Below are 25,732 nucleotides of genomic sequence, written 5' to 3' on the forward strand. Positions count from 1 at the left end.
TGGCCAAGATAAAGGTCGTGATGCAGTGGGAGGTTCTGAGGTCTCCAACTGAGATTCGGAGTTTTCTTGGTCTAGCGAGTTACTACCGAAGATTTATCTAGGATTTATCCAAGATTGTTGTACCCCTGACCCGACTAACCAAGAAGTCGGTGACATTCTGCTGGGGGCTTGAGTAGCAGGTAGCCTTTGAGACCCTCAGACAGTGGATATGCAAGGCACCGATTCTAACTTTGCCAGAGGGATTTTATGACTTCGTAGTTTACTGTGATGCTTCGATCACAGGCATGGGAGCAGTTTGGATGCAGCGGGGTCATGTGATAGCTTATGCTCTGAGGCAGCTGAAGCCTCACGAGGCTAACTATTCGACGCACTATTTAAAGCTGGGGGTTGTGGTGTTCGCCCTCAAGATTTGGCAACATTACCTCTATGGGGTCCATTGTACCATTTACACAGACCACAAGAATCTTAGGTACCTCATGGATCAGCTGAATCTGAACATGAGGCAGCGTCGGTCGTTATATGTGGTGAAGGACTACTATTGTAAGATCCTTTACCACCTGGGCAAGGCCAACGTGGTGGCCGATAACCTGATCCGCAAGGCGGTAGCGGCCCCGATTCGAGACATTTTTTTGAGGATGACAGTGATTACTCGATTCTTGGAAAAGATCCGAGAGGTGTAGGTTGAGGGCCTGAAGGAGGCGCACCGGAAGTGCGAGCGGATCGTAGGCCAGGTGGCCTCCTTTGATTACAATAATCGGGGGCTGTTGACCCTGCATGAGAGGGTATGGGTACAGTACTGGAGTGGAGTATGGAAGATTCTGATGGATGAGGCACACAAGTCCAGGTTCTCCATCCATACCTAGGAGGGTCAAGGCGGAGCACTAGAGGCCCCACAGAAATATGCAACTGTTAGACATCCCCATGTGGAAATGGGAGGATATCACTATGGATTTCATCACTAGGCTTCCTAGGACCGCACGTGCGGTTGATTCAATATGGCTCATCGTGGATCGGTTGACCAATAGTGCTCATTTAATCCCGATCCAGGAAAGTATATTGGCCGAGAAGCTGGCTGAGATTTATGTGAAGAAATAGTGGCACGACATGGAGTGCCTGTCTCGGTGGTGTCAAACAGAGATGTTCGTTTCACTTCTAGATTCTGGAAGCGGTTTCATAAAGATATGGGTACTCGTCTCCACTTCATCACTGCTTTCCACCCCCAGACGGACGGACAGAGCGAGAGGACGATACAGACTCTGGAGGACATGTTGTGTGCTTGTGTTTTGGATTTCGGTGGCAGTTGGGATACGTCTCCTCCGTTAGCGGAATTTTCGTATAACAACAGTTACCATGCCAGCATAGATCGGCCTCCCTTCGAGATGCTCTACGGGAGGAACAGTAGGACCCCAATCTATTGGGGCGAGGTCAGTCAGAGAGTCATGGGGAGTACTGAAGTAGTACTAAAGACTACATAGTGGATCCAGCAGTTCCGGAGCATGCTCTAGACTGCTCAGAGTCGGTAGAAGAGTTACATCAACAAGCAACGTTCAAACTTGGAGTTTTAGGTAGGCAATATTGTTCTCCTAAAGGTATCACCTTGATAGGTGTCATCTGATTCTGGAGGTAGGGGAAGTTGGGTCCCAGATACATTGGTCCTTTCAGGGTTATAGCATGGGTGGATAAGGTGGCGTATCGATTGGATCTTCCAGCGGAGCTTAACCAGATCCGTAACACTTTCCAGGTTTCCCAGTTACGGAAGTTCTTAGTGGATGATTCAATGATTGTGCCCTTGGAGGATATTCAAGTTGATGACAACCTGAACTACATTGAGAGACCAGTGGCGATTCTGGATCGCAAGATGAAAACCATGAGGAACAAGGTTGTTCAGTTAGTGAAGGTGTAGTGGCAACACCATAAGGGTTCAAAGTGGATACGAGAGCCCGAGGAGGAGATGGGGGAGCACTACTCGGAGTTGTTTTCAGATGCAACAGACTTCAAGGACGAAGTCTAAGACAAGTGGGAAAGAATTGTAATGCATGGTTCCTGGTATGCATTGTACTCTTTATTTTTTTTATTTTTTTAAAGGGTGACTCGGCGAGTTGGTGGCCCTAACTCGTCGAGTAAATGGTAGATTATGTGCGGGGTTTAAGCTATCTACTCGACGAGTAAAGAGCCCTCGACTCAACGAGTAGATAAAGCAGAATGAAACCCAAATTTCGGGGTTTTGCACCCTATTTAAGCTCCTTAACCCCCACCCCAGGGCCTCATTTACATCCTCCTTGTCCCAAACCCTAATCCACGAAACCCTAGAGATTTTTTTGAGAGTATGAGCCATTTGAGTGACCTTTGTGTGCTTCTGAAGCTTGTGTAAGAAGAATAAGATAAAGGACTTAATAAGGAAAGAGTAGATCCAGAAACTACACTCCATTTGCTACATTTTCTGGTAATCAAGCTTCTATTTTAACTATTGGTTCATTTGGTCTCTTTATGTCCTCTTTATGTGAGCTTTTGGTACAAGATTGATAGCTTTGGGAAATGATTGACCCAAGTGGGTATTCTTCCAGATATAGTACCTAGAGGGGATGTGATGATATAAAGGTGCAAACTTTATGGCATTGGAGCCCTCATGCAACCCTTAGAGAGTCATGTTGGCTTTTTGAGCCTCAAAAGGCCATGCATGTGGGAAAGGTGGGAACTTTACGTGTCCAAGTAGTGTTAGGGGTTTAGATTTGAGGTTGTTGGTTCGAGTTTGGTGTATGGAGGGCTTAAGGACCAAGTTCTAGGTCCCAAGGAATTAAGGTTTGAGCTAAACCCTCTAAGAAGTGGTTTTAATGGGTAAAGTCAGTAACTTTACCCTTAAAAGGATATTTTCAAGGTTGATGTGAAGTATGAAGCTTGGATCTGAAATGTAGGGGCTTAATCCATTAAGTTAGCCAAACAGACAGGGGAACTTGGAAAGTTTAGTAAGGGACTCGATGAGTTGAATCTGGGTTGTCCCGATAGTATGCCAGGTAGAACTCGATAAGTCTGTGAAGGGACTAGACGAGTTAACTCGGCTGACCACGAGTCTGAATAGTACAGGAACTCATCGAGTTAGGAGGTAACTCGATGAGTTGGGTTGACTACGAGTTGACTTTGACATTGACCATGAAGTTAATTTTGACCAGGGGTAAAATGGTTATTTTACCCTAAGAAGAGTTAGCATATTTTTGATTAAGTGTTATTGTGAAATTGATAGCTGGGGAGTTGTTGGAGTAGCCGTCAGAGATTCCTCACACAATATTTCACAGCTACCATTCGAGTTGAGTTTCCTCTAGTAGGAACGAGTCTAAGGCACCAACACCTTACCGTTTAGTTAGTAGTAGTCTCGGCCTACAGTTCGATGCAGAGCGGGGCCCGATGTAGGTTTATATGTTTTTTCCGGATTTTGAACTTATGTCGGGGTGGTCCTGAGGAATGCTTGTATGATTGATGTCTTTGTGATTCTTGCATGTGTTTGTACTTATATATTTCCGGACTCCAGTCCGATACCGGGGTGGTCAAGGAATGTTACTATGTTTCCGGACTACAATCCGATGTTAGGCGGGGCCCGAGTAATGTTTAAATGTTAATGATATATGCTTAGGTTATGTGTATTATTGATTATGTTCACATGTATTCCGAGATGTGTTTGATGTCGGGCAGGCCTGATGCCGAATAGGGCTCGATGACGGGCGGGGCCCAATGTCGAGCTTGACTCGATATAGTAAGGGCGGGGCCCAAGATATGTTTATGTGATATATGTTTGGTATGTGGTAGTTGGGGAGACTCACTAAGCTTCATGTTTACAGTTTTTAGTTTTGGTTTTAGGTACTTCGGCTAGCAAGGAGAAGAGCTCGGGATGATTACATGGCACACACCATAGTTTTTATCCTGGGAGGATTCACTCTGATTTATGATGTGTGACTTTGATACATTGACATATTTGATGAGGTTTTGAGATAAATGACTTGTGGTTTTATTATGATATGGATCGATTATGGTTTTTCATAAATGATTTAAAAAGAAATTTTTGGTCTATATTTTTGGGATGTTTCACATCCTATTCAGACACAAATTAAATTTCTAAGTTCTTAAAGACAACACCAAGGTATGGACTCGCTCTATAGCATGCAAGCCATCTTTCCAACAAACCCCATGGTCAAGACTCAAGAAGCTAACGATGCACTCAAAGGTTCTGGAGCTCCCTTAAAACTCTCGGAGCAAGAAGATTTGGGACCACAAACTCATAAAATGGCCTAGAAATAGATCTAGAGAAATAATGAGCAAGCCAGATACTTTTTACCTCCAATAAGTCAGAAATGAGATGAAGAAAATGGATCTAAGCTGGAACCAAACTCACAAACAACACTAAGGGCTCCTTCTTCCGTCAACCATCACAAGAATGAAGCTCAAATACTTAAAATAAAAAAATGGATGCTAAGGTTTATATGAAGATCGATCTTAGAGGATGGAGGATGCCAAATGAGGTAACCCTAGGAGTTAGTATACTTAAATAGGGAACCAATCCTAAAATTAGGTTGTAGGCGCAAAATGGCTGCCATGTCGTGGCAAACATAACGCCATGGTGTGGCCTTTCATGGATGTGTGTTTCACAATAAACGAGTGCCATGTCGTGGCCCAGGTTAAAATAAAAATAAATAATTAATTAAATCTCAGAAATGAATACTTGGAAATAGGATGTTATAAGAGGCTTCAACTACCTTGAAGCGTAAGCGATCATGTGACCCCTCTACATAAGCATTACCCCTAACTCCATCATATAAGCATCATAATAAAGCACAAAGTCATCCCCACCCTCAGGAAGGGTCAGTATAGGAGCCTCACACAGTCTCTGTCTCAAAGTCTCAAATGTCACCTGTTACTCAGACCCCCATCAAAATTGATATTCTTCTTCATCAATCGGGTCAAATGAACAACAATCTTAGAGTAATCCTAGATGAATCTCCAATAATACCCTGCCAAACCCAACTCCCTTATCCAACAGCTCCTGCAACTGTGTGGACAACTCATGCGACTATGTGGACAGATCATGCATTTTCAAAGGTACTAGGCGATATGCTACTTTGGCTATCGAAGTCGCACCAAGAACTAAATCAATTTGAAACTTTGCCTACCACCTAGGAGGCACTCTCGGTTGATCCTTAGAAACACATAAGGAAAGTTTCGAACAATAGTTACATCATACCGTGTTTTTCTCTACAACCTGAGTATCCATAACATACGCTAAAAAGTCAGAGCTTCCCTACTAAAGATACCTCCTAGCCCTTGTAGCAGAGATAATAGTTGGTCAGTATTGTGTGCCCTCACTATGAATAAACAGTCCAAACCCGCATCAGTTGATGCTCACATTCAATCATAGCCTCATTATGGCTTAACCAATCCACGCCTACAATAATCTTTGTCCTACACAGAGCAATATGGATCAGATCTATCAGTTACTTCTCATAAAACATCTAGATAACGCAACCCAGTGGACTCTCAGAGCTCTGATAATACGATTAATTAGCCCCCGAATCAAAAAGAACATGAGTAGTCTCACCATCGACTAAAACATCCCTAATCATAAACAGATAAAACATAAGCATGAATAATGGCCACGACGTTGCCATTGGTTGGCCATAACATCAGGATTAAATGGAATTGACTTTAATTAATTGATCTTGACCGTTGACTGTTTGACTTGTTTGGAGTTTTTGTCAAATTGCTAGTTTATAAGGTAGACCAAGGGTTACCTTGTATGATTTTGTAGGGGTGTGTAGTACCCACTTTGCGATTGTGTGAGATTGTTAGTTTTTCTCTATAGGATGAGAGGTGAGTTTGCTTACTAACTATGTAGGATGTTAAATTGTCTTTGTCACTCTTGCATGTATGTTGGACAGGGCCTATTATGTGGTTGTGGTCTGATATGTAGGCGGGGCCCGATTTGTGGGTGGGGCCCGTTAGTTGTATGGGCGGGGCCTGTTGTCAATCTATTAATTCTCCATTTTAAAATTTAAATTTCCCACTCTATATAAATTAAATTAATAATTGATAATTTATTTTTCATTTCAAATTTTAAATTTTAAATTTCACACTCTAATTAAATTAAATTAATAACATTAGAATAAAAAATAAAATAAAATTAATATATATTATAAGGTGATATAATTTCATGTATTTATTTAAATCAATAATTATAATTTTATATAACTAAAAAATATCTCTTAACTAATAATTTTTTAAAAATAATTTATTTGAATTAATTGATTAATAACTTTAAGTTTTTACTATGAAAGTTTAATTAATTTTATAAATGTAGTTCTCACAGGTTATAAACTAGTGTGTGTATGTGTATGTGTGTGAGGACTGCAATGACAAATCATATCCATTTGTTTTATTAATCAAAGGGTTAAGATTTTTTTTTTCAAATGGGCGGTGACAAACTTGTGAACAAGAAAGACTTTCTTTATATTTTTCCTAGTAAGGGTGAAATATTTTAGGGTCTTATAGTCATTTATCATTTCTAATTGTCTTGTACATATAAACATATCTTTTTTACCCTAGTTCTTCATACTTCTAGGGTTTTTTACTCAAAATTGAAATGAGAATTCTTATCATTCCTACGTTCGTTGTCAATCTATTGGTTTAAAAGCTTCGATTCTTCCATTGTTGAATTATTGTGCTTAATTCATTTATTTATTCCAACATCGACTTCGTTTTGTGTTTTTTTCGTCACATTATACAACTCAATGGAATCATGTAAACCTGTTTACTTACTTATATTTTCAAGTAGTTCTGGTTTATGCTAGACTTCATTGGCTATTTTATCATCAATAAGTTAGGAAGCTATGTTTGGTATTTATTATTTGATATTTTGATATAAGGTAAATGTAAAGATATTTTGCTATTTTTTGAAACCCTAGTTTTGATGAATTTTCTTTACTCTTTGAAACATGAGATTTGTGAACTAATTTATAATTTTTGTTAGATTATTTTACTATTATTTAAGTTTATCTAGATTTATTTTATTTGAACTTGAACTTATTTTCTTGTTGAGCTGAGCTTTATAGGATTGGTTTTTGATATTACTTTGTTTAGGTTTTTGTGTTTTGAAAATACTTTTTGATGGTGAATTTATATAAACAGATCAAAGTGATGTTGAACATAATATTACTTGTAAGGTGTTAAATTTAATGTCTCACAAAAACCACATATTGGAGATTTGGTTGTTCTTTTCATTTTGTTCACATATATGATGAGTACTATCATAGTTGTTTGTAATTTTGGATTTAATGAATGTTACATACATGTACAATTTAAAATGCCATTATGTTTTAAATTTAGCATGATAGAACATGATGATATAAATAAATTAGTAGGATTTGTCTAAATGTTATATGTGATGGGTTTTAGCCATAAGAACTTTCCTATGTGCGCATGCAAAACCCTAATGCTTGGATCTAGGCTTTCTAATAAACATGCTTTTGAATCCAAGACTTCTAATGGCTAATTAGGTTAAACAACAATATTGAAAAAGATCTAGAATCATACCTTTGAATTCCTTGTTGATCTTGTTTGTCTTGGAGCTTCTAGAGTCACAATTGTCACTCCTCTAATGGCTTACAAACACCAATAGCAAGCAAGATGATTTAGGAGAGAGGAGAGGGGAGGAATTCGGCCAGAGGTTCCTTGCTTAAGGTTGTGTGTCGAATTCCCTCACCCATAGGGTCTATTTATACTTGTAGACTCCTTAAGGGTTTCACCCTAAACCCTAATTGGATAATCTTCTCTTAAGGCTATCCAAATCCATTCCATAGATAACCCTATGGACGATTTGAGCTATCCTAAAGCTCTTAGAATCCGTCCAAGGTATATCCTAATGGATTTATAGTCTAAAGTCTAACTATCAAACAATTTACAGTTTATACCCTCTTATTTAATTAATCTCTTTAAGCCACCAAATTAATACCAATTAATTTATGACTTATATTAATCAAATAGCCAAATATTATTCCTTATAATATTTACTCTCTCTTAATAAATCATCCTTCAAGTTGCTATGGTGAAGGCAACCCAAAAGGACCATGCACAACCGAATATACTTATAGCCTTAGACACTATTCCAACAGTCTCTCACTTGGATAAGTCTAGTAACTATACAAGTACAATACGGTTTGCAATCGTAGCTCTCAAAGACACTGTCAAATCTGATCTAATCAATCTTGTCCTTTAGATAAGGGATCGTACAGTCCTCTGTTAGATATCATGCTGACAATCCTATGGAATGGTTAGTCTAGCATTTAGATTTCTCGATCTCCGATTTATTTGACATAGAACTTAATCGAACACATCAATTCAGTTCTGACCGGGCCCGGCACATAAGTCAAATCAAATCATCGAGTGGCCAAGATATCTCTTCTATCCTCCTAGGATAAAATTTACAGATAAACTTCGACTTATATGCATTTACTTATTCATTAACCAACTATACACAACAATGCGTTTTATAACATCAAGTTACTGATGCGTTTTCGCATTATCAATGCACAATCAATTAACAAATAATAAACCATATATCTAGGTTTTAAGACCATATGATATTATCGTCTTGCGATCACCTTTTATATCATATTCCATAAGGTGATTCCAGCAAGCGCGGGTTTATTCCAATGCTCAAAACCAGTTCATAAGCACTCATGAACGTTGCAGCAACCCTTGCTATGTCTAACACCATTTAGACATTCTACACACCAATTCATGACAATCTTCATTCATATCTACTCCCAACATATGAACGATTGTGGACCATTTGAATAATTCGATTATTCCTAATAAACTCAATTATTCTGGAAGTCAAAACATGCAAAGTGAAACAATAGTTAAACAACTAACATGTGACAGTAACTTTACTCATAAATAAAACTCCTTTATTTAGTCATCAAATGTTAATTACATTTATCTATTATACGTTTCTAATACTATCTAATCTATACTAATATCATCCTTCAGCCCAATACTCCTAGCATGTTGCAAGTGCTTAACCCTACTCAGTCCCTTCGTAAGCGGATCTGATGGGTTATCTTCTGATGATATCCTCTTCACTACGAGTTGTCCTTCTTCTACACGATGTCTAATGAAGTGATATTTTCTGTCGATATGTCGAGATCTACCATGATCCCTCGGTTCCTTGGTCAAGGAAACCGCACCTTCGTTATCACAGAAAATCTCCATGGACTCCTTTATGGCCGGCACAACTCCAAGATCACCGATGAAGTTCTTCAGCCATATTGCCTCCTTCGACGCTTCGCTCGCTGCGATGTACTCTGATTCGCACGTTGAATCAGCTACGGTTTCCTGCTTGGAACTTTTCCATGTCACTGCTCCTCCATTTAGGGTAAAGACCCAGCCCGACTGCGAACGGTAGTTGTCCCTATCGGTCTGAAAGCTGGCGTCACTATACCCTCGCACCTTCAAGTCATCACTCCCTCCAAGGACTAAGAACCATTCTTTCGTCCTCCGAAGGTACTTAAGGATGTTCTTCACCGCAATCCAATGTGCTTTGACAGGGTTCCCTTGATATCTGCTAACCATGCTCAAAGCGAAGGCTACATCAGGGCGAGTACAAGTCATAGCGTACATGATTGAGCCAACTGCGGAAGCGTATGGTACTCGGCTCATTTCTGCTATCTCAGCTTCGGTACTCGGACTTTGAGTCTTACTCAACTTGGCATTTCCTTGTATCGGTAGTTCTCCCTTCTTTGAGTTTTCCATACTAAAACGTTTTAGTACCTTCTCCAAGTAAGTATTCTGACTAAGTCCAATTAGTCTCTTACTTCTTTCTCTTACTATCCTTATTCCCAAAATGTAAGAAGCCTCTCCGAGGTCCTTCATAGCGAAGCACTTCCCGAGCCAGGACTTAACCTCCTGCAGAGTCGGGATGTCGTTTCCTATGAGTAATATGTCATCGACATATAGAACGAGGAAGCTTACTATACTCCTACTGGCTTTGACATATACACAAGATTCGTCTTCGCTTCGTACAAATCCAAACTCTTTGACTTTCTCATCGAAGCAAAGATTCCATCTGCGAGACGCTTGCTTAAGTCCATAAATGGACTTCTCAAGCTTACACACTATATTCGGATGCTTCGGATCCACAAACCCCTCTGGTTGAGCCATGTAAACATCCTCAGCCAACTTTCCATTAAGGAAAGCGGTCTTGACATCCATTTGCCAAATCTCATAATCATGAAATGCGGCAATTGCTAGCATCACTCTAATAGATTTAATCTTCGCAACTGGTGAGAAGGTCTCATCATAGTCAACTCCGGGAGTTTGAGTAAAGCCCTTCGCAACCAATCGCGCTTTATATGTGTGTACGTTCCCATCCACGTCGGTCTTCTTCTTGAAGATCCACTTGCACCCTACGGTCTTACGTTCGGGCACGTAATCAACCAAATTCCAAACTTGGTTATCGTACATGGATTGGATCTCGCTATCCATCGCCTCTTTCCATTTCGCAGACTTCGGGCCTGCCATGGCTTCCTTATAGCTATTAGGTTCATCAAGATTTACTAGTGTACCATCACTAATATACGTGTCCCTTTCGGTGGTAATATGAAAACCATAAAACTGGGGTTGAACTCTAACTCTATCGGAACGTCTAAGAGGTAAGGATTCGTCAATCGGTTCAACCGGAGTTTCCTCCTCGGGTTGAATGCCAGCGGTAGAGGTTCCTTCATCTATCGATTCTTGAATCTCTTCAAGTTCGATTTGCCTCCCACTGTCTCCTTCGCTTATGAGTTCTCGCTCTCGGAAAACTCCTCTCCTCGCAACAAAGATAACATTATCTTTCGGTCTATAGAAGAGATATCCAAAGGAAGTTTGCGGGTAGCCGATGAAAATACATCGCTCACTTCGAGGTTCAATCTTGTCGTGAGTATCTCGTCTTACGAAAGCCTCGCAACCCCAAACCTTGATATGTGCCAACGAGGGAGCTTTCCCCGTCCACATCTCGTGAGGTGTTTTGGCAACCTTCTTAGTAGGGACTCGGTTAAGGATATGGGCGGCAGTTTCTAAGGCATACCCCCAAAAGAAGATAGGTAGTGAAGCACGACTCATCATAGAGCGAACCATATCCAATAAGGTTCGATTACGCCTTTCTGCCACACCATTCAACTGCGGTGTCCTAGGAGGCGTCAATTGCGAAACTATTCCACACTCCTTGAGATAATCGTGGAATTCAAGACTTAGGTACTCTCCTCCTCGATCGGATCGAAGCATCTTGATTTTCCTGCCCAATTGATTCTCCACTTCATTCTTGAACTCTTTGAACTTTTCAAAGGTTTCTGACTTTTGCTTGATTAAATAGATATACCCATATCTACTATAATCATCGGTAAAAGTCACATAGAAGCGGTTCCCATCCTTCGTGGTTGATCTAAAGGGTCCACATACATCGGTATGTATTAGGTCCAATAGCCCCTCACCCCTTTCACAAGTACTCGTGAAGGGTGACTTAGTCATCTTTCCAAGTAAACAAGACTCGCATGCGTCATCTTCCCTAAGGTCGAATGACTCCAACACTCCATCCTTTTGGAGTTGGGCTATGCGTTTCTTGTTGACATGTCCAAGACGACAATGCCACAAGGATGCTTTATCCATACTAGTGGAAGAATCAATATTCAAAACATCATTTCCTAAGTTATCAACAATCATAACAGTTTCATATATTCCATTACATGGTATAGCTTCAAAGTAAAAGATACCATTTAGATAAGCCAAAATAGAACCATTCTCATTATTAAAAGAAAATCTAAATCCTTGTCTATATAAACCATGAAATGAAATGATGTTTCTAGCCATTTCTGGAGAATAGCAACAATTGTTCAAATCCAAAACTAAACTATTTTTAAGCACTAAAGAATACACTCCAATCTTGGTCACAGGCGACGATCTTCTGTTCCCCGTGATTAGATTGATCCTTCCTTGCTCCACATCCCTACTTCTTCTTAGTCCCTGCACATTAGAACAAATGTGATAACCACAACCGGTGTCAAGAACCCAAGAAATAGCATGATTAGAATCGTTAGATTTGATTGCATATATACCTGCTAAAGATGGCTTGATCTTTCCTTCCTTGATGGCTTGCAGGTAATCCGGGCAACTTCTCTTCCAATGTCCTATCTTGTGACAGTGGTGGCACTCTGCCTCCTTCGGGTTAGAGCAGGGCTTAGAGGGATCAACTTTGGTCCCACTAGAAGAGGAACCATCTCGGGCTTTCACCTTGCGATAGTTGTTCAAAGAAGCTTTCCTCTTCTTTCCCTTCCCTTGACCAATAGCCAAGACAAGAGCAGCGGATGGATTGGGAGTTGGTGCAACAGACTTGTCCTTGAAATTGCTCTCATCAACCCTCAAGAGACCTTGGAGTTTACTTAGAGTGACCTCCTCTTTGTTCATGTGGTAGGTCATCCTAAATTGATTGTACATCGGAGGCAAAGAGTGAAGCACCATGTCGATCGCCAAGTCTTCGCCGAAGTCAACATTTAACTTGCGAAGGCGGTCGACATACCTTTGCATCTTTTGCAAGTGCACGGTAAGAGATTCTCCATGACCCATCTTAGCGGAAATCATGTTAGTGAAAATCTCGTAACGCTCTTGTCTCGCGTTTTGGTGGTACCTCTCCAATAAGTCTTGATGCATCTCGTATGGATACATGTCCTCGTAGGACTTTTGGAATTCGGAGTTCATGGTGGCGATCATGATGTAATGTACCTTCATTGCATCTCGCTCATGAGTTTCAAAGGCGGTGATTTCTTCGGGAGTAGCAACTTCGGGGTTGATTTTCTCGAGCTTCTCGTCGAGGACATACTCTTTATCCTCATAGCGAGCAATGGTGCGAATGTATCTTATCCATTCGCTAAAGTTCGTTCCATCGAAGGTGACCTTTTGGCAAAGGCTCATCAACGTGAAAGAACTAGCAGCAGCATTGTTTGCGTTTGACATCTATAGAAAGGACAAAGATAGATTAGAACAAGAATCCCTAATTATCACCCAATAAGAAAAATTAGGGCTAGGATCCAACAATAACATTTACATACTAGAAAAGGGATGCCGTAATCCAATATGCAAATAAATTGAAGGTAAGTGAATGACGATTCACTAATTCTCCATTACAAAACTTAAACTATTAGTCCTAAGTGTTTTTGAGAATTCCTAGATTCAGATGAGATTCATTGAACTATTCAATGGCATGTTTAAATCTCGATATGCCCCTCTTGTTTGTGACTGGGATGCCGAGGATCACAAAGCGGGTGTGAATTACCATGCAAATTCACATGGTGCCTTCATTGTAACGATCACCTATTCGATGTGCCGGTAAACCACACACGCTCCATCGAACTATGATGAACAATGAATCACCCTTTGCCACCTTCGCTTAGAACCAATTAGTGTGCCGGTAAACCACACACGCTCCACTAACATCTTAGCAAGGTGCAAAGTGTAATTTCATGGGATTGCATCAATTCACTTTTCCTAAAGTAACTAAGATTGGGAAATTTTAAAAAAAATTTAGTTACTTCGTATTTCTTATTATACTTTTAATGCGAGGATGAGGTTGCCCTATCCTACCCGTTCGGCTAACGACCCTCCACCAATCAAGCAAGCGGTGGGTGTGAGTGTACACCCATTAAGCGCCATTTTATAGGCCGCAACCTTATACCCACCTTATAGATCGGCTTCGTGAATGAGGCCTACTAGCGGTAAGACTAGCATTTAGTTATACATATATATATATTATTCTAGTAATATCATATAAGTATAGGGTTGCATTTTAAACTTTTCAAAATCTAGGGTTTGAAATTTAAGTTGTCTAAATTAAAACTTTTAATCACAAATATAAATTTCAAAACTTTAGGGTAGGTTTTAAACATTTAAAAAACATAGAGGATCAAATAACAAATAATTCCAAGTAACAATTAATATTCTAATTATCTTTATTTGATTTATCTTGATTTCTTTGAAGATAATTACCAAAATAATTAATCATTATCATATAAGGAAATTAAATATTTTATTAGATGATAAATATCTTTAATTAGATCAAGATAATAGTCATATTTTTCAAAAATTCGGATTTATATTGATCTAATATGATTAAGGTAAGTTTCCATAAGATAATTATGAAAAAATCCCGAATCTGGCCATTCCTGACGCCTGGACTCGCCGAGTTACAAGGGGACTCGCCGAGTCAGGCCTACTCGACGAGTCCACCTTGGAACTCGACGAGTCAGTGACTCAAAACCCAAAAAATCGAATTTTGCAGGTTTGTTTCAGTTAATCAAGCAACAATTTAAAGAAAACCAAGCTAGGCTCTGATACCACTGATGGGTTTTAGCCATAAGAACTTTCCTATGTGCGCATGCAAAACCCTAATGCTTGGATCTAGGCTTTCTAATAAACATGCTTTTGAATCCAAGACTTCTAATGGCTAATTAGGTTAAACAACAATATTGAAACAGATCTAGAATCATACCTTTGAATTCCTTGTTGATCTTGTTTGTCTTGGAGCTTCTAGAGTCACAATTGTCACTCCTCTAATGGCTTACAAACACCAATAGCAAGCAAGATGATTTAGGAGAGAGGAGAGGGGAGGAATTCGGCCAGAGGTTCCTTGCTTAAGGTTGTGTGTCGAATTCCCTCACCCATAGGGTCTATTTATACTTGTAGACTCCTTAAGGGTTTCACCCTAAACCCTAATTGGATAATCTTCTCTTAAGGCTATCCAAATCCATTCCATAGATAACCCTATGGACGATTTGAGCTATCCTAAAGCTCTTAGAATCCGTCCAAGGTATATCCTAATGGATTTACAGTCTAAAGTCTAACTATCAAACAATTTACAGTTTATACCCTCTTATTTAATTAATCTCTTTAAGCCACCAAATTAATACCAATTAATTTATGACTTATATTAATCAAATAGCCAAATATTATTCCTTATAATATTTACTCTCTCTTAATAAATCATCCTTCAAGTTGCTATGGTGAAGGCAACCCAAAAGGACCATGCACAACTGAATATAGTTATAGCCTTAGACACTATTCCAACAATATGTAACATCCCCAACTTCTCGGCCAGAAAAGACAGATTTAATTTATGCTTTTAAAATAAAATCAGAGTAATCTTTTAAAAGATGTTGTGTAATTTGTCCCCAAAACAAAACATGATAAAATTTATCAAAACATTTCTTAAAGAAATATATATTTTCATTATATATCAAAACCTCGGGATGTCATGTTCCGATACAAACCAAAAGCATAAATAGTACATTATAAGCCTTACAACAGTTATTTACAACTACTCGCCTATAATCCAAAAAGCTCTCTTCACCGTCCAACTATGCTCTGGGTCCACTACATGTAATATAGAAAGCTGAATGGGTCAGGCTTAGGAGACTGGTGAGCATATAGGGTTTTCAACCCACAATAAATAAATTTATTGATTTCATCAAACAACAATAACCCGATTACCCATTCTCATTATCCTCACTTTACGTCCCAAAAACAACTATCACAAGGGACCTAGACTAAGGATTTTCATCGGGGAGACAACACTGCTTTGGGGGTTTCCCAGTAATGTATGTCAAATAAGGCAACCATGTGGGGGATGGAGTACAGTAAATGAACACCCAAGCTCATTTACACCTACAAGTTGCGAGCCTGTCAGCGTTCCACAGGACTATCTAGAAAATTCTGTGGTCATCATCCATACTCCGCTAGATGACTGGATCACAATAACATCGAGGCCTCTCATCATATTATTTCATCACACATCAACTATCTACCCATGTTTTACCCAACATTTTTATAGATAAAAATACATATACAATATAAAACCTGTATAAAACATTCATTCAACATTCATCTCAAATAAACAAATAATATAATTACACATAATATGTATTTTACAAAAGATATTTCATATCTATGTGTAAGATGAAAGTGACTACACATTCACTTGATTTAATGATAATCGAGAAGCACTTTGTTTTTTAAAATGATCGCTTCTGATGAAATTAGGAACTTTAATGTGAAATCGGGCCTTGTGAAGGTTGAGCTTCAAACCAAAAAGATAAATTTCTCAGGCTCTTCGGGCACTTCGGAACGTATTTCGGGTATTAGGAATGATCTCGGGGCTTCGGGGGATGCTAAGTAGCTTAAAAGAGGGTTTCAAAGTGAAAAATGCGAGAAGTTCCAACCAAAAACCAGGAGATCTCGCACCTCCCTTTATATAGGGGAGGCTTTGAACCGAGGGGGAGAAGGAAGGAGCACGTGGCTCGCATGCAGGGGGGATGTCAGGTGCAAGGCGAGGACAAGCGGCGGCGAGGCGAGGCACGTGGCAATGAGGCGAGGGTCCAGGCATCAGAAGGAGAGGTTGTGCTTCATGATTCATCAGCTTCGGACACGGGGCTCTTCGCAGGCGAGGGTGACGTCGTCGAGCCCTAGCCATGAGAAATTTCTCAGATTTTGGGATTTTCTTGGATTTTGTGTCCCGAACTTCAAAAATCCATAACTTTCGCATACGAGCTCCGTTATTGACGTTCTTTATACACACGCATAGGTGAAATTATGCTCTACAACTTTCGTTTAGACTTTGTCTGCTAATTTTGACTTTATTTTTAATATTATTATTTTTAACAGATCGGGACAGGAAAATCCGTTAAAAATTTATAAATTCTTCATTCGACGTCCGTTTTCGTCTGTCTTTTTACTGTTGTACTACTATTGACGAGACCTTCGATTCTAGTTTAGGTTATATCGGCTAAAAATTAATCGATCTAAAATTTGAATTTTTAGTTGTCTACTACTAAGCTGAAACTTAGAAAAATCATAACTTCCTCATACGTAGTCAGATTTGGGCATTCTTTTTATGCACGCTCTCGGTTTAACAAATACTACAACTTTCATTTAGATCGCTAAGGATAAAAAGTACTTTATCGTAAATTCACTTTTTACGTCACACATCGTCGTGCCGGTTTTGTTGCGAAACTTCGATGGGTCATAACTTCTTCATTATAACTCGGATTTCGGTATTATTTATATCTCTGAAATCCTTGTTTCGACCGGTACAACTTTATCCTTACATATCGACTTTATTTAATATTTATTTTCGACACTTATTTTTATCCTTAATTCATTAATCGTAATAATTAAGCAAATAATCACATAATTCATATGATATTCACATAATTCCTTTTTATTACCTCAAAATGAGTTATAAAGGTTGACTTAGACTACTACACCAATACTTTAGCCCAAAAACACGGGCATTACATTATACTATGGGGATGAGAGTCACAATGCCACCTAATAACATTAAAAACTCATAGTACATCTTGATTTGTATTATCTAATATCCTTATAATAGAATTTTTTTGATATTTTGATACTATTTCATTTTCATAAGATGCACGCACACATAGTTTCCATCTTGATGTTTACATCCCAATATGTATTGAGTAGTTTCATATATTTCAACTTGAGGAAAATGTGACTTTGGGAGAGTCACAGTAGCAGGTGGAAGAGTTGAAGAGAGATGGTGTCCAGTTCCATCATTTCCTATGGAAGGGAAAACAATTTCACATCGACTTGAAATTGGAGGATCATCTCTAGAAGATTGAGGAAAACCATTTCCATAAGAATGAGTAAGACCATTTTTATCTTCATAAGACATCTAAAAGTAGGAGAAAAAAATTCAAGCTAGTTGATTTTAATACTTAATTATTAACCCAAAATTTAAATTAAGGCTAGGATCAATATTTTCGACTCGAACTTTGCAAATGGATGTTGTAATCAAATTCGAACCAATTCTAATTTTATGAAACTCCTAGATCTTTTGAGATTCATTGAATTTTATCATTAACATGTTTAATCTCAGATTATGCTCTTACTTTTATGATTGGGATGCCAAGGATCAAGATGTGAATAACCATGCAAACACGATTGACAAACTCGATGCCATTTACCATCTCACATTGATGTGTCGGTTAACCACACACACTCCATTAACAATGATAATTTTATCGATGACCATCATATATCATTATAGTACTTATTAGTGTGTCAGTTAACCACACACGCTCCACTAACAACATATAAAACATGATGTGCATTTTTATGGATTAGCATACTTTTCAAATTTTTCCTAAAGTAACTACAGTGAGATTTTTTAAAGAAGGTTCTAGTACTTTTATATCATTATACTTTAAATGAGATTATGTCTTATCAAATTCGGCTAACAATCCTCCACCATACAAAGGAATAGTGGGTGAGAGTGGACACCTAATGGCGGTCATTTTATAGGCTGCTTATTTATACCCCTTATAGTATGGCTTCGTGAATGAGGCGTATTAGTGATTTGACTCACTTGTCTTACACATATAATATATTAAAATTTTAATAGTATATACAATGTGTATTTTAAAACTTTTCAAAATACAAGGTTTAAATATTATATATCTAAATTACCTTTTAATTAGTTAATATTAAACCAATTGTGATTTATCTTTATCTTTTAATTAACAAATTAATTAAATTAATTAAATCATCTAGAGATTAAATAATTATTTAATAATTCAAATTTAATCATAATCCAAACCCTTCTAATTTTCAAAACTAGGGTATTGGTTTTCCAATTTTAATTATTTTATTTTAAGGATATTAAAACAATAATTAAGGAAATAATATAAAACTATGAGTTTTTCAATTTTAATTATTCTATTTTAAGGCTATTAAAACAATAAGTAAGGAAACAAGATAAAACCCTAAAGTAACTCCCCTATTTTCGAAAATAGGGTTAGGGAAGGTAGGGTCTCAAGAAACCCTAGCAAAATCGAAAATCATGGCTATTAGGGCTTAATTTCAATAAAGCCTAATTTTGATCTATTCACTATCATGCACGATCAAATAGAAAACTATGGCTCTGATACCACTAATGGGGTCTATAGGTTATATTAAAAATCATGTGGCAGAAAAACCTAACCATTAAGTTCACAGGCAACCTATTTGGATCTAAGTTTTCTCTATTGATAGTTGGAATCTATGAACATAAAAGAACCTTAGGAAACCTCTATTATTATCGAAATTCACAAAAGGGATTAGGGTTTACATATCTTTTGATTATTGGTGTAAATAATCAATAAAATCATTTTTGAACAAGCTCTAGAAAGAAAACACCATAAATCTCGTGCCTCTGATGGCTCACACCCAAAACCTTAGAAACCGTAGAATGAAGAGGAAAGAGATGAGAGATGAATAAATTTCATTCCTATACTTTAGGAAGGTCACGAACGAAAATTGATAGCCTTGTGGTCCTATTTATAGTTTAGATAACTTGCAAGCAAAGCATAATCTGAATTGATTAAATAAAAGATTTAATCATAATCCAAACCATTTCCTTTTATGCAAATAGTAGGCTTCCAAAAACCTTAGAGGAGCCTTTAAAACCATCCATGCCATGTAAGTTTCTAGAATTTGTTCTTTTGTTCAGTTATTGAATAATTACAATTCACTACCTGCACCTTTAATGAATTCCAATTAATTCCAAGTTAATTCTGATTAATATTTTAATTAATTCCGATTGATTTCTTATGAGTTTATTAACCATATAAATTAACAAATCAATTATTTAACTATTAATCCAATGTTAATTTATTAATCGCATAACAAATTAATAGATCAATTATCTATTTCCAATTAATATATATTAACAAAATATTTCCTTTTCTCATAATATCTTTTCTAGCTTTTGCAACCTAAAAAGACTTTGCTTCTATTTTCAAGTTTAAACCCCTCACTTTTTAATAATATTTTATTTAATACCTCTAGTTATATTTTAATTTTATTAATTAATTGTTTACTAATTAATTATTTCTATTAAATTTTTAATGAAATTTCATTTATAAAAGACAAAATTACCAAATGGTTTTTTACCCAGCTGTATCAGGTAGTACTCTCCCTCCTTGAAGTCGATGGTTCATTTCCTTTTGTCGATGTAACTGGATTTATGTGTTAGTTTATGAATAGATTATATATTATATTTGTCGGTTATAAAAAAGACAAAATTACATAAATGATCCTTATAGTTACTAAATGTCACAACTTCATTCTATGTTAATTTTTTTTGATGAATATGATCCTTGTGGTTTTTAAATCTTGCATGGTTGATCCTTGTGTTTTCATTTGATATGAAATAACTATTATACCCTTTTCAATTTTCTTTTCTTTTTATTTTATGTAATTTTACTTTAAATAGAAAAAAGAAAATAAATACGTACCCCCAATCAAACCGTTCATCTCATGATGGATTCCCATCATCGTCTTTTCATTCCCCATTCTTCCTCTTCCATGAAAAACAACTACCATCAATTACTTCTAAATTGATTTTGATGTAATCACTTGTGACACAATAACAAGAACTCGCAACCCCCTTCATGCATATATGAACGGAGATGAATTATGAGATGCAATTAGCTATCATGAGGATACGAATAGACTCAAACTAATCATACTTATTATTATAAATAAATAAATAATAGTTTTATGATAGGATATATAAGAAAGTAAAAACAAATTATACCTTAAAAGAAAGTTGCATACAACAACATTTTATATAAAATATTTTATTATTTAAAAAATTGTACAATTAATTATTTACCTCAAATGTCTTAATTCGATTTGAGATTAAATGTACCGTCAAAAATAAAATAAAAAAAAGCTATTTTTTCAAATGAATTTTCTTTATTTTATAATTTAGAAAAAAAAAATTATGTGAGCGTTTATAAAGTAATAATAATTTAATTGATACATAAGAAATAATTATATAACTAAATTAGAAAAATATATTTGTGTTTTCCTATTTTGTTTATAGGTAACCCATAACCCTGAGGACTAGATTGTAAACATTTCACAACATCAGGGTTTCAAGTTTAATTATTTTCTGAACTCATGCTAATGATTGATTATTAGTCCACACAGAGTCAGATATCCTCCGCTATCATTTTCTCTCCGGCGAACTTCTCGTCGCAGTTTTGAAGAATACAAGATACAAATTTGCTGTAAATTATAGGATGAGCGTTTCTTCTTCATCATCACCTTTCTCTCAGTTTTGGTCTTCAGCGCTCAGATCTAAACCACTAGGCAAATCATCTGACACAGGCGAAGGTCTGGTTCGCCGTCTTGGCCCTTTTGACTTGATTTTATTAGGCATTGGCGCTTCCATTGGTGCAGGTATCTTCGTCGTCACCGGCACCATCGCCCGCGATGCTGGTCCTGGTACGTTTAATTTCACAATTTAAACCATGTACTTAACAATATATCATTGATTTTGCAATCGAGTTTTATCTGTATTGTTGGGGGATTGCAAGAGTGTTAAACTTGTAAGTTGTTTTGTTCAGTAGTTTATTATGAGCTTTATAATGATTTCCAATTCCCACCAAAAGATTCTGTGAACCAAACACCCTTTAAATTGATTTCTAAGCCTGATTTATCTCTTAAGATTTTACACTCCTCACAAAATATTGATTTTTTTTATCATGAATTCATGTCATCTACCATACGACGATTTAATCCCGAATATTACCAACACATTTTTATTACAGGAGTTACAATCAGCTTCCTACTGGCAGGAGCATCATGTGTCCTGAATGCCTTATGTTATGCTGAATTAGCAACTCGATTCCCTGCAGTTGTTGGAGGAGCATACATGTACACATACACAACTTTCAATGAGCTTACTGCTTTTCTTGTGTTTACACAAATGATGCTTGACTATCATATTGGTGCAGCTAGCATAGCCCGTAGCTTAGCAAGCTACATAGTTAATATATTAGATCTCATACCCTCTGTGAAAGATAACATTCCCAATTGGGTTGGACATGGTGGTGATGATATTTTTGGCTTTCTATCCTTCAACATATTAGCTCCTATCCTTCTAGTCCTTCTGACAATTCTCCTATGTCGAGGTGTTGGAGAATCTACTCTTGTCAATACTGTCATGACCATGACCAAGGTAATCTGTCACTATCAGTGTCAGTATCAGTGTCAGAGTCATTGTCATTGGATTATTAAATTTATCCTTTTTTTTGGCTCATGATGACAGGTAACTATTGTTTTTGTGGTGATCATTGTTGGTGCTTTTGAAGTTGATGATTCAAACTGGTCACCTTTTGCTCCAACCGGTTTTAAATCCATACTGACCGGGGCCACTGTAGCTTTTTTCGCATATGTTGGATTTGATGCGGTTGCGAATTCCGCCGAAGAATCTAAACGACCACAGGTATCATAAAACAAAACAAAACAAAACAAAACAAAAAAACACAGTACAACCTGTTCTGTTCTGTCATGTCCTACAGGCTTTTTACATACTGATAGAGGTTTCTTTTGTCAGCGGGACCTACCAATAGGCATCATTGGGAGCCTTCTCGTTTGTGTTGTACTATACATCGGTGTTTGCTTAGTTATAACAGGAATGGTTCCTTACAAATTGCTCGGTGAAGATGCTCCTTTAGCCGAGGCATTCAAATCCAAAGGATTGAACTCCGTATCAATCCTAATCAGCATTGGTGCCATTGCTGGACTTACCACTACTCTTTTGGTTGGCCTTTATGTTCAGGCAAGCACAGTACACAATACACAGTACACAGTACACAAGTACACATGTGTTATCATCATTTAAATAATCGAGTTTTTTTTTTTTAATGAGCAGTCTAGGTTGTATCTTGGGCTTGGAAGGGATGGTTTGCTACCTGCAATATTTGCAAAGGTTCATCCAACGCGTCATACTCCAATTCATGCTCAAATTTGGGTTGGAATTGTTGCTTGTATTTTGGCTGGATTGTTAAACGTGACTCTTCTATCGCATATTCTCTCAGTTGGATCACTTGTATGTTTATTTGTTTAATCGCTTTCTTCATTTATTTGTTTAATATATTTATAGCGTCTTACTTTATTTTTTTATTAATTGTAGGCAGGTTACTCGGTTGTTGCGGCATGTGTAATAACTCTTCGATTGGATGATAATATTGATATTAATATTAATACTCAACTCTCAACCAATTCAATGTCAAAGAGGACAGATGTCATCACAAGCATTATTGTAATTGCTTTTTGTGGTTTTACTACTGGAATTCTTTATCGATTTGGTGGCTCAACTCTTGCGTATATATTTCTTATTTTACCCCTAGCTATTGCAATCCTTGCAGCTGCAAATCTTCAATTTAGGCAGGCGAGTTTCTAGTCAATTATAACATTCTACTTTCGATATATTGTTTATTTATTTTTTTTCTTATTAAGGAATTGTATTTTGAAATAAATTACTAAATTATAAATTTGGTATTATGTTTCAGGTTTATAAAGATCCACCTGGTTTTTCTTGCCCGTGGGTCCCAATACTGCCTGCTGTCTGCATTTTTTTTAACATATTCCTTTTCGCTCAGGTTTGTTTTTGCTTTTGCTTTTGCTATTTGCTATTCTTTATTAATATATGTGTCAAATTTTTTATAACAACACTTGCTATTTGCTATTTTTGCTGAAACTGGTTTTAATATTTTCTGCAGCTTAACTATGAAGCATGGGTGAGATTTGTGGTGTTAAGCATTGTTGCTGGGTTTGTATATGCATTTTATGGGCAATATAATGCGATTCATGCAAGTGATGACACCAATTATTACCAAACATTGCCATCAATAGAAGCTCAATAATTTCGTTATTGTTGTAGTATTATTTGTTTCCCATAAGTGGGCCCTGTTGTAAGTTGTAACCACAGTTTAAAAACCATACTTTTGTTGAATCTAATAATATATATAACCTAAAATAGGGTTATGAAAGATGAATGTTATCGGTTCATGGATCCTTAAATTTAATCAATCGGTTGTTTTTTTTTTAAATGACTGTTTTTTTATTGAACCACCAAAAAGAAAGAGTTACAATGACAATCTCGAAGAACAAAACCTTCTTGTAGGGCCCAAGCTTAGGAAAAGTGAATATCTGGTTGTTATGTACCTAAGCTTAGGTATAGAACTTTTTAAACGCGTAGTTTTAAACAAAACAAATCCAATTTCATTTTATCTTAGTTTTGTTTTAATAGAATACTATTGAATTAAGTTCAATTATGGTATGAAAAAGATCAATTATATATATTTTAATTGCAAATGATTATTGAGTTTATAAAGAAAATAAAAAACCAATAGTTTTTAATGAATATAACTCAACTTTTTGTATTTCAATTGAAAAAATATATCCAATGATTTTGTGAAAAGCTTGATTGAGTTATGACATGTTTTTCTTTTATCTTTTATTCTATTAGTTTTTATTTAGAATTTAGTAGGGTTAATGAAATGGTCACGACTTTTAATGCTTTAAGTTTTTAAACACAATGAAGAAAAAGAACATAAATTTGATCGATTTAGTAAGTCACATGATTTATGAAGAATAGTGAAAGAGATATCATGATTAGTTTTGATATAAATGGATCAAAACTACATTGTTTGGAGGGTTCTATATATAAGCTTAGGTACATGACAGCCACATATTCCCTAAGCCATATATATATATATATATATATATATATATATATATATATATATATATATATATATATATATATATATATATATATATATATATATATATATATATATATATATATTGTGTGGGTGTGGGGTGGGCTTGAGAGTGGGAGTGGGAGTGGGTGGGTGTGTAGGGGTGGGCCGTGGGGGATGGAGGTGGGATTGGGAGTTGGTGGGTGTGAATAGGTAAGGATGTGGTGGGTTAGAGGTGTTAAGATTAAGGTAGATAGATATGAGTGTGTTGAGAGTGGGTGTGTGTTTATATTTTAGAAAAATTTTGAAATTAGAAAAATATAGAAAACAATGATTATCGGTTTTTCAAAAAATTTCAATATCTTTGTAATTTAAAAAAAAACAGAAAATTTTGATTTTCTCATAAATTTTTAGAAAATGAACGAACTAAACATGTTTTCAAAAATTTTATTTTTCTTGGAAATTTTTTTCAGAAAACAGCCAATTTTTCTAGAAATTTTTTCCAACAAAATAAGAATTTTGAAAATGTGTTTAGTTTATCTATTTTTCTAAATTTTTCATGAAAAATTAAAATTTCTGCTAAAATTACAAAGAAGTTGGAAATATTTGGAAAACCGATAATTATTGTTTTCCATTTTTTTTAATTCAAGAGTTTTTCTAAAATATAAACATACACCCACTCTCACCCCATCCACTTCTACCTACCCCCACATTAACACACCCAACCCACCACACCCCCACCTACCCACACTTATCCACTCCTAAGCCCCCCCCCCCCCCCCCCGCCCACCCCACCCCCACACACACACAGACATACCCACACACACACACCTACACTCACACAGACACACCTACCCACACAACACCGTTACCACAATCATCAACCTACCATCACCATCATCGCCACCACTACCCCATCACCAGCACCAGCACCACCGTTGCCGCCATCACCACCACTGCCACAATTCTTGCCCCCACCACCACCACCGTCACGTTTCGCTTTGTTGCTCACTATGATTGCCGATTGGAAATGTGGATTGTGGCCTATCGGACAATAAGACAATTATTAATGGACTAATTCAGTAATTGAGATATGAAATATATTGGGT

The 25,732-nt window shown here is 36.8% G+C and overlaps 1 protein-coding gene across 1 annotated transcript; it reads left to right on the forward strand.

Moving 5' to 3' along the window:
* Positions 1-21,050: 21,050 nt before the first annotated feature.
* Positions 21,051-23,909, forward strand: LOC145005947 (cationic amino acid transporter 9, chloroplastic-like). The gene is made up of 8 exons (XM_078965048.1): positions 21,051-21,357; positions 21,684-22,093; positions 22,184-22,360; positions 22,472-22,696; positions 22,790-22,966; positions 23,051-23,308; positions 23,430-23,519; positions 23,640-23,909. The coding sequence occupies exons 1-8, from the start codon at positions 21,153-21,155 to the stop codon at positions 23,781-23,783; spliced, it is 1,686 nt and encodes a 561-aa protein (XP_078821174.1). The 5' UTR covers positions 21,051-21,152; the 3' UTR covers positions 23,784-23,909.
* Positions 23,910-25,732: the final 1,823 nt, after the last annotated feature.

This window comes from Lactuca saligna, chromosome 7, assembly GCF_052625555.1.
Source record: "Lactuca saligna cultivar CGN05327 chromosome 7, ASM5262555v1, whole genome shotgun sequence".
NCBI lineage: Eukaryota > Viridiplantae > Streptophyta > Magnoliopsida > Asterales > Asteraceae > Lactuca > Lactuca saligna.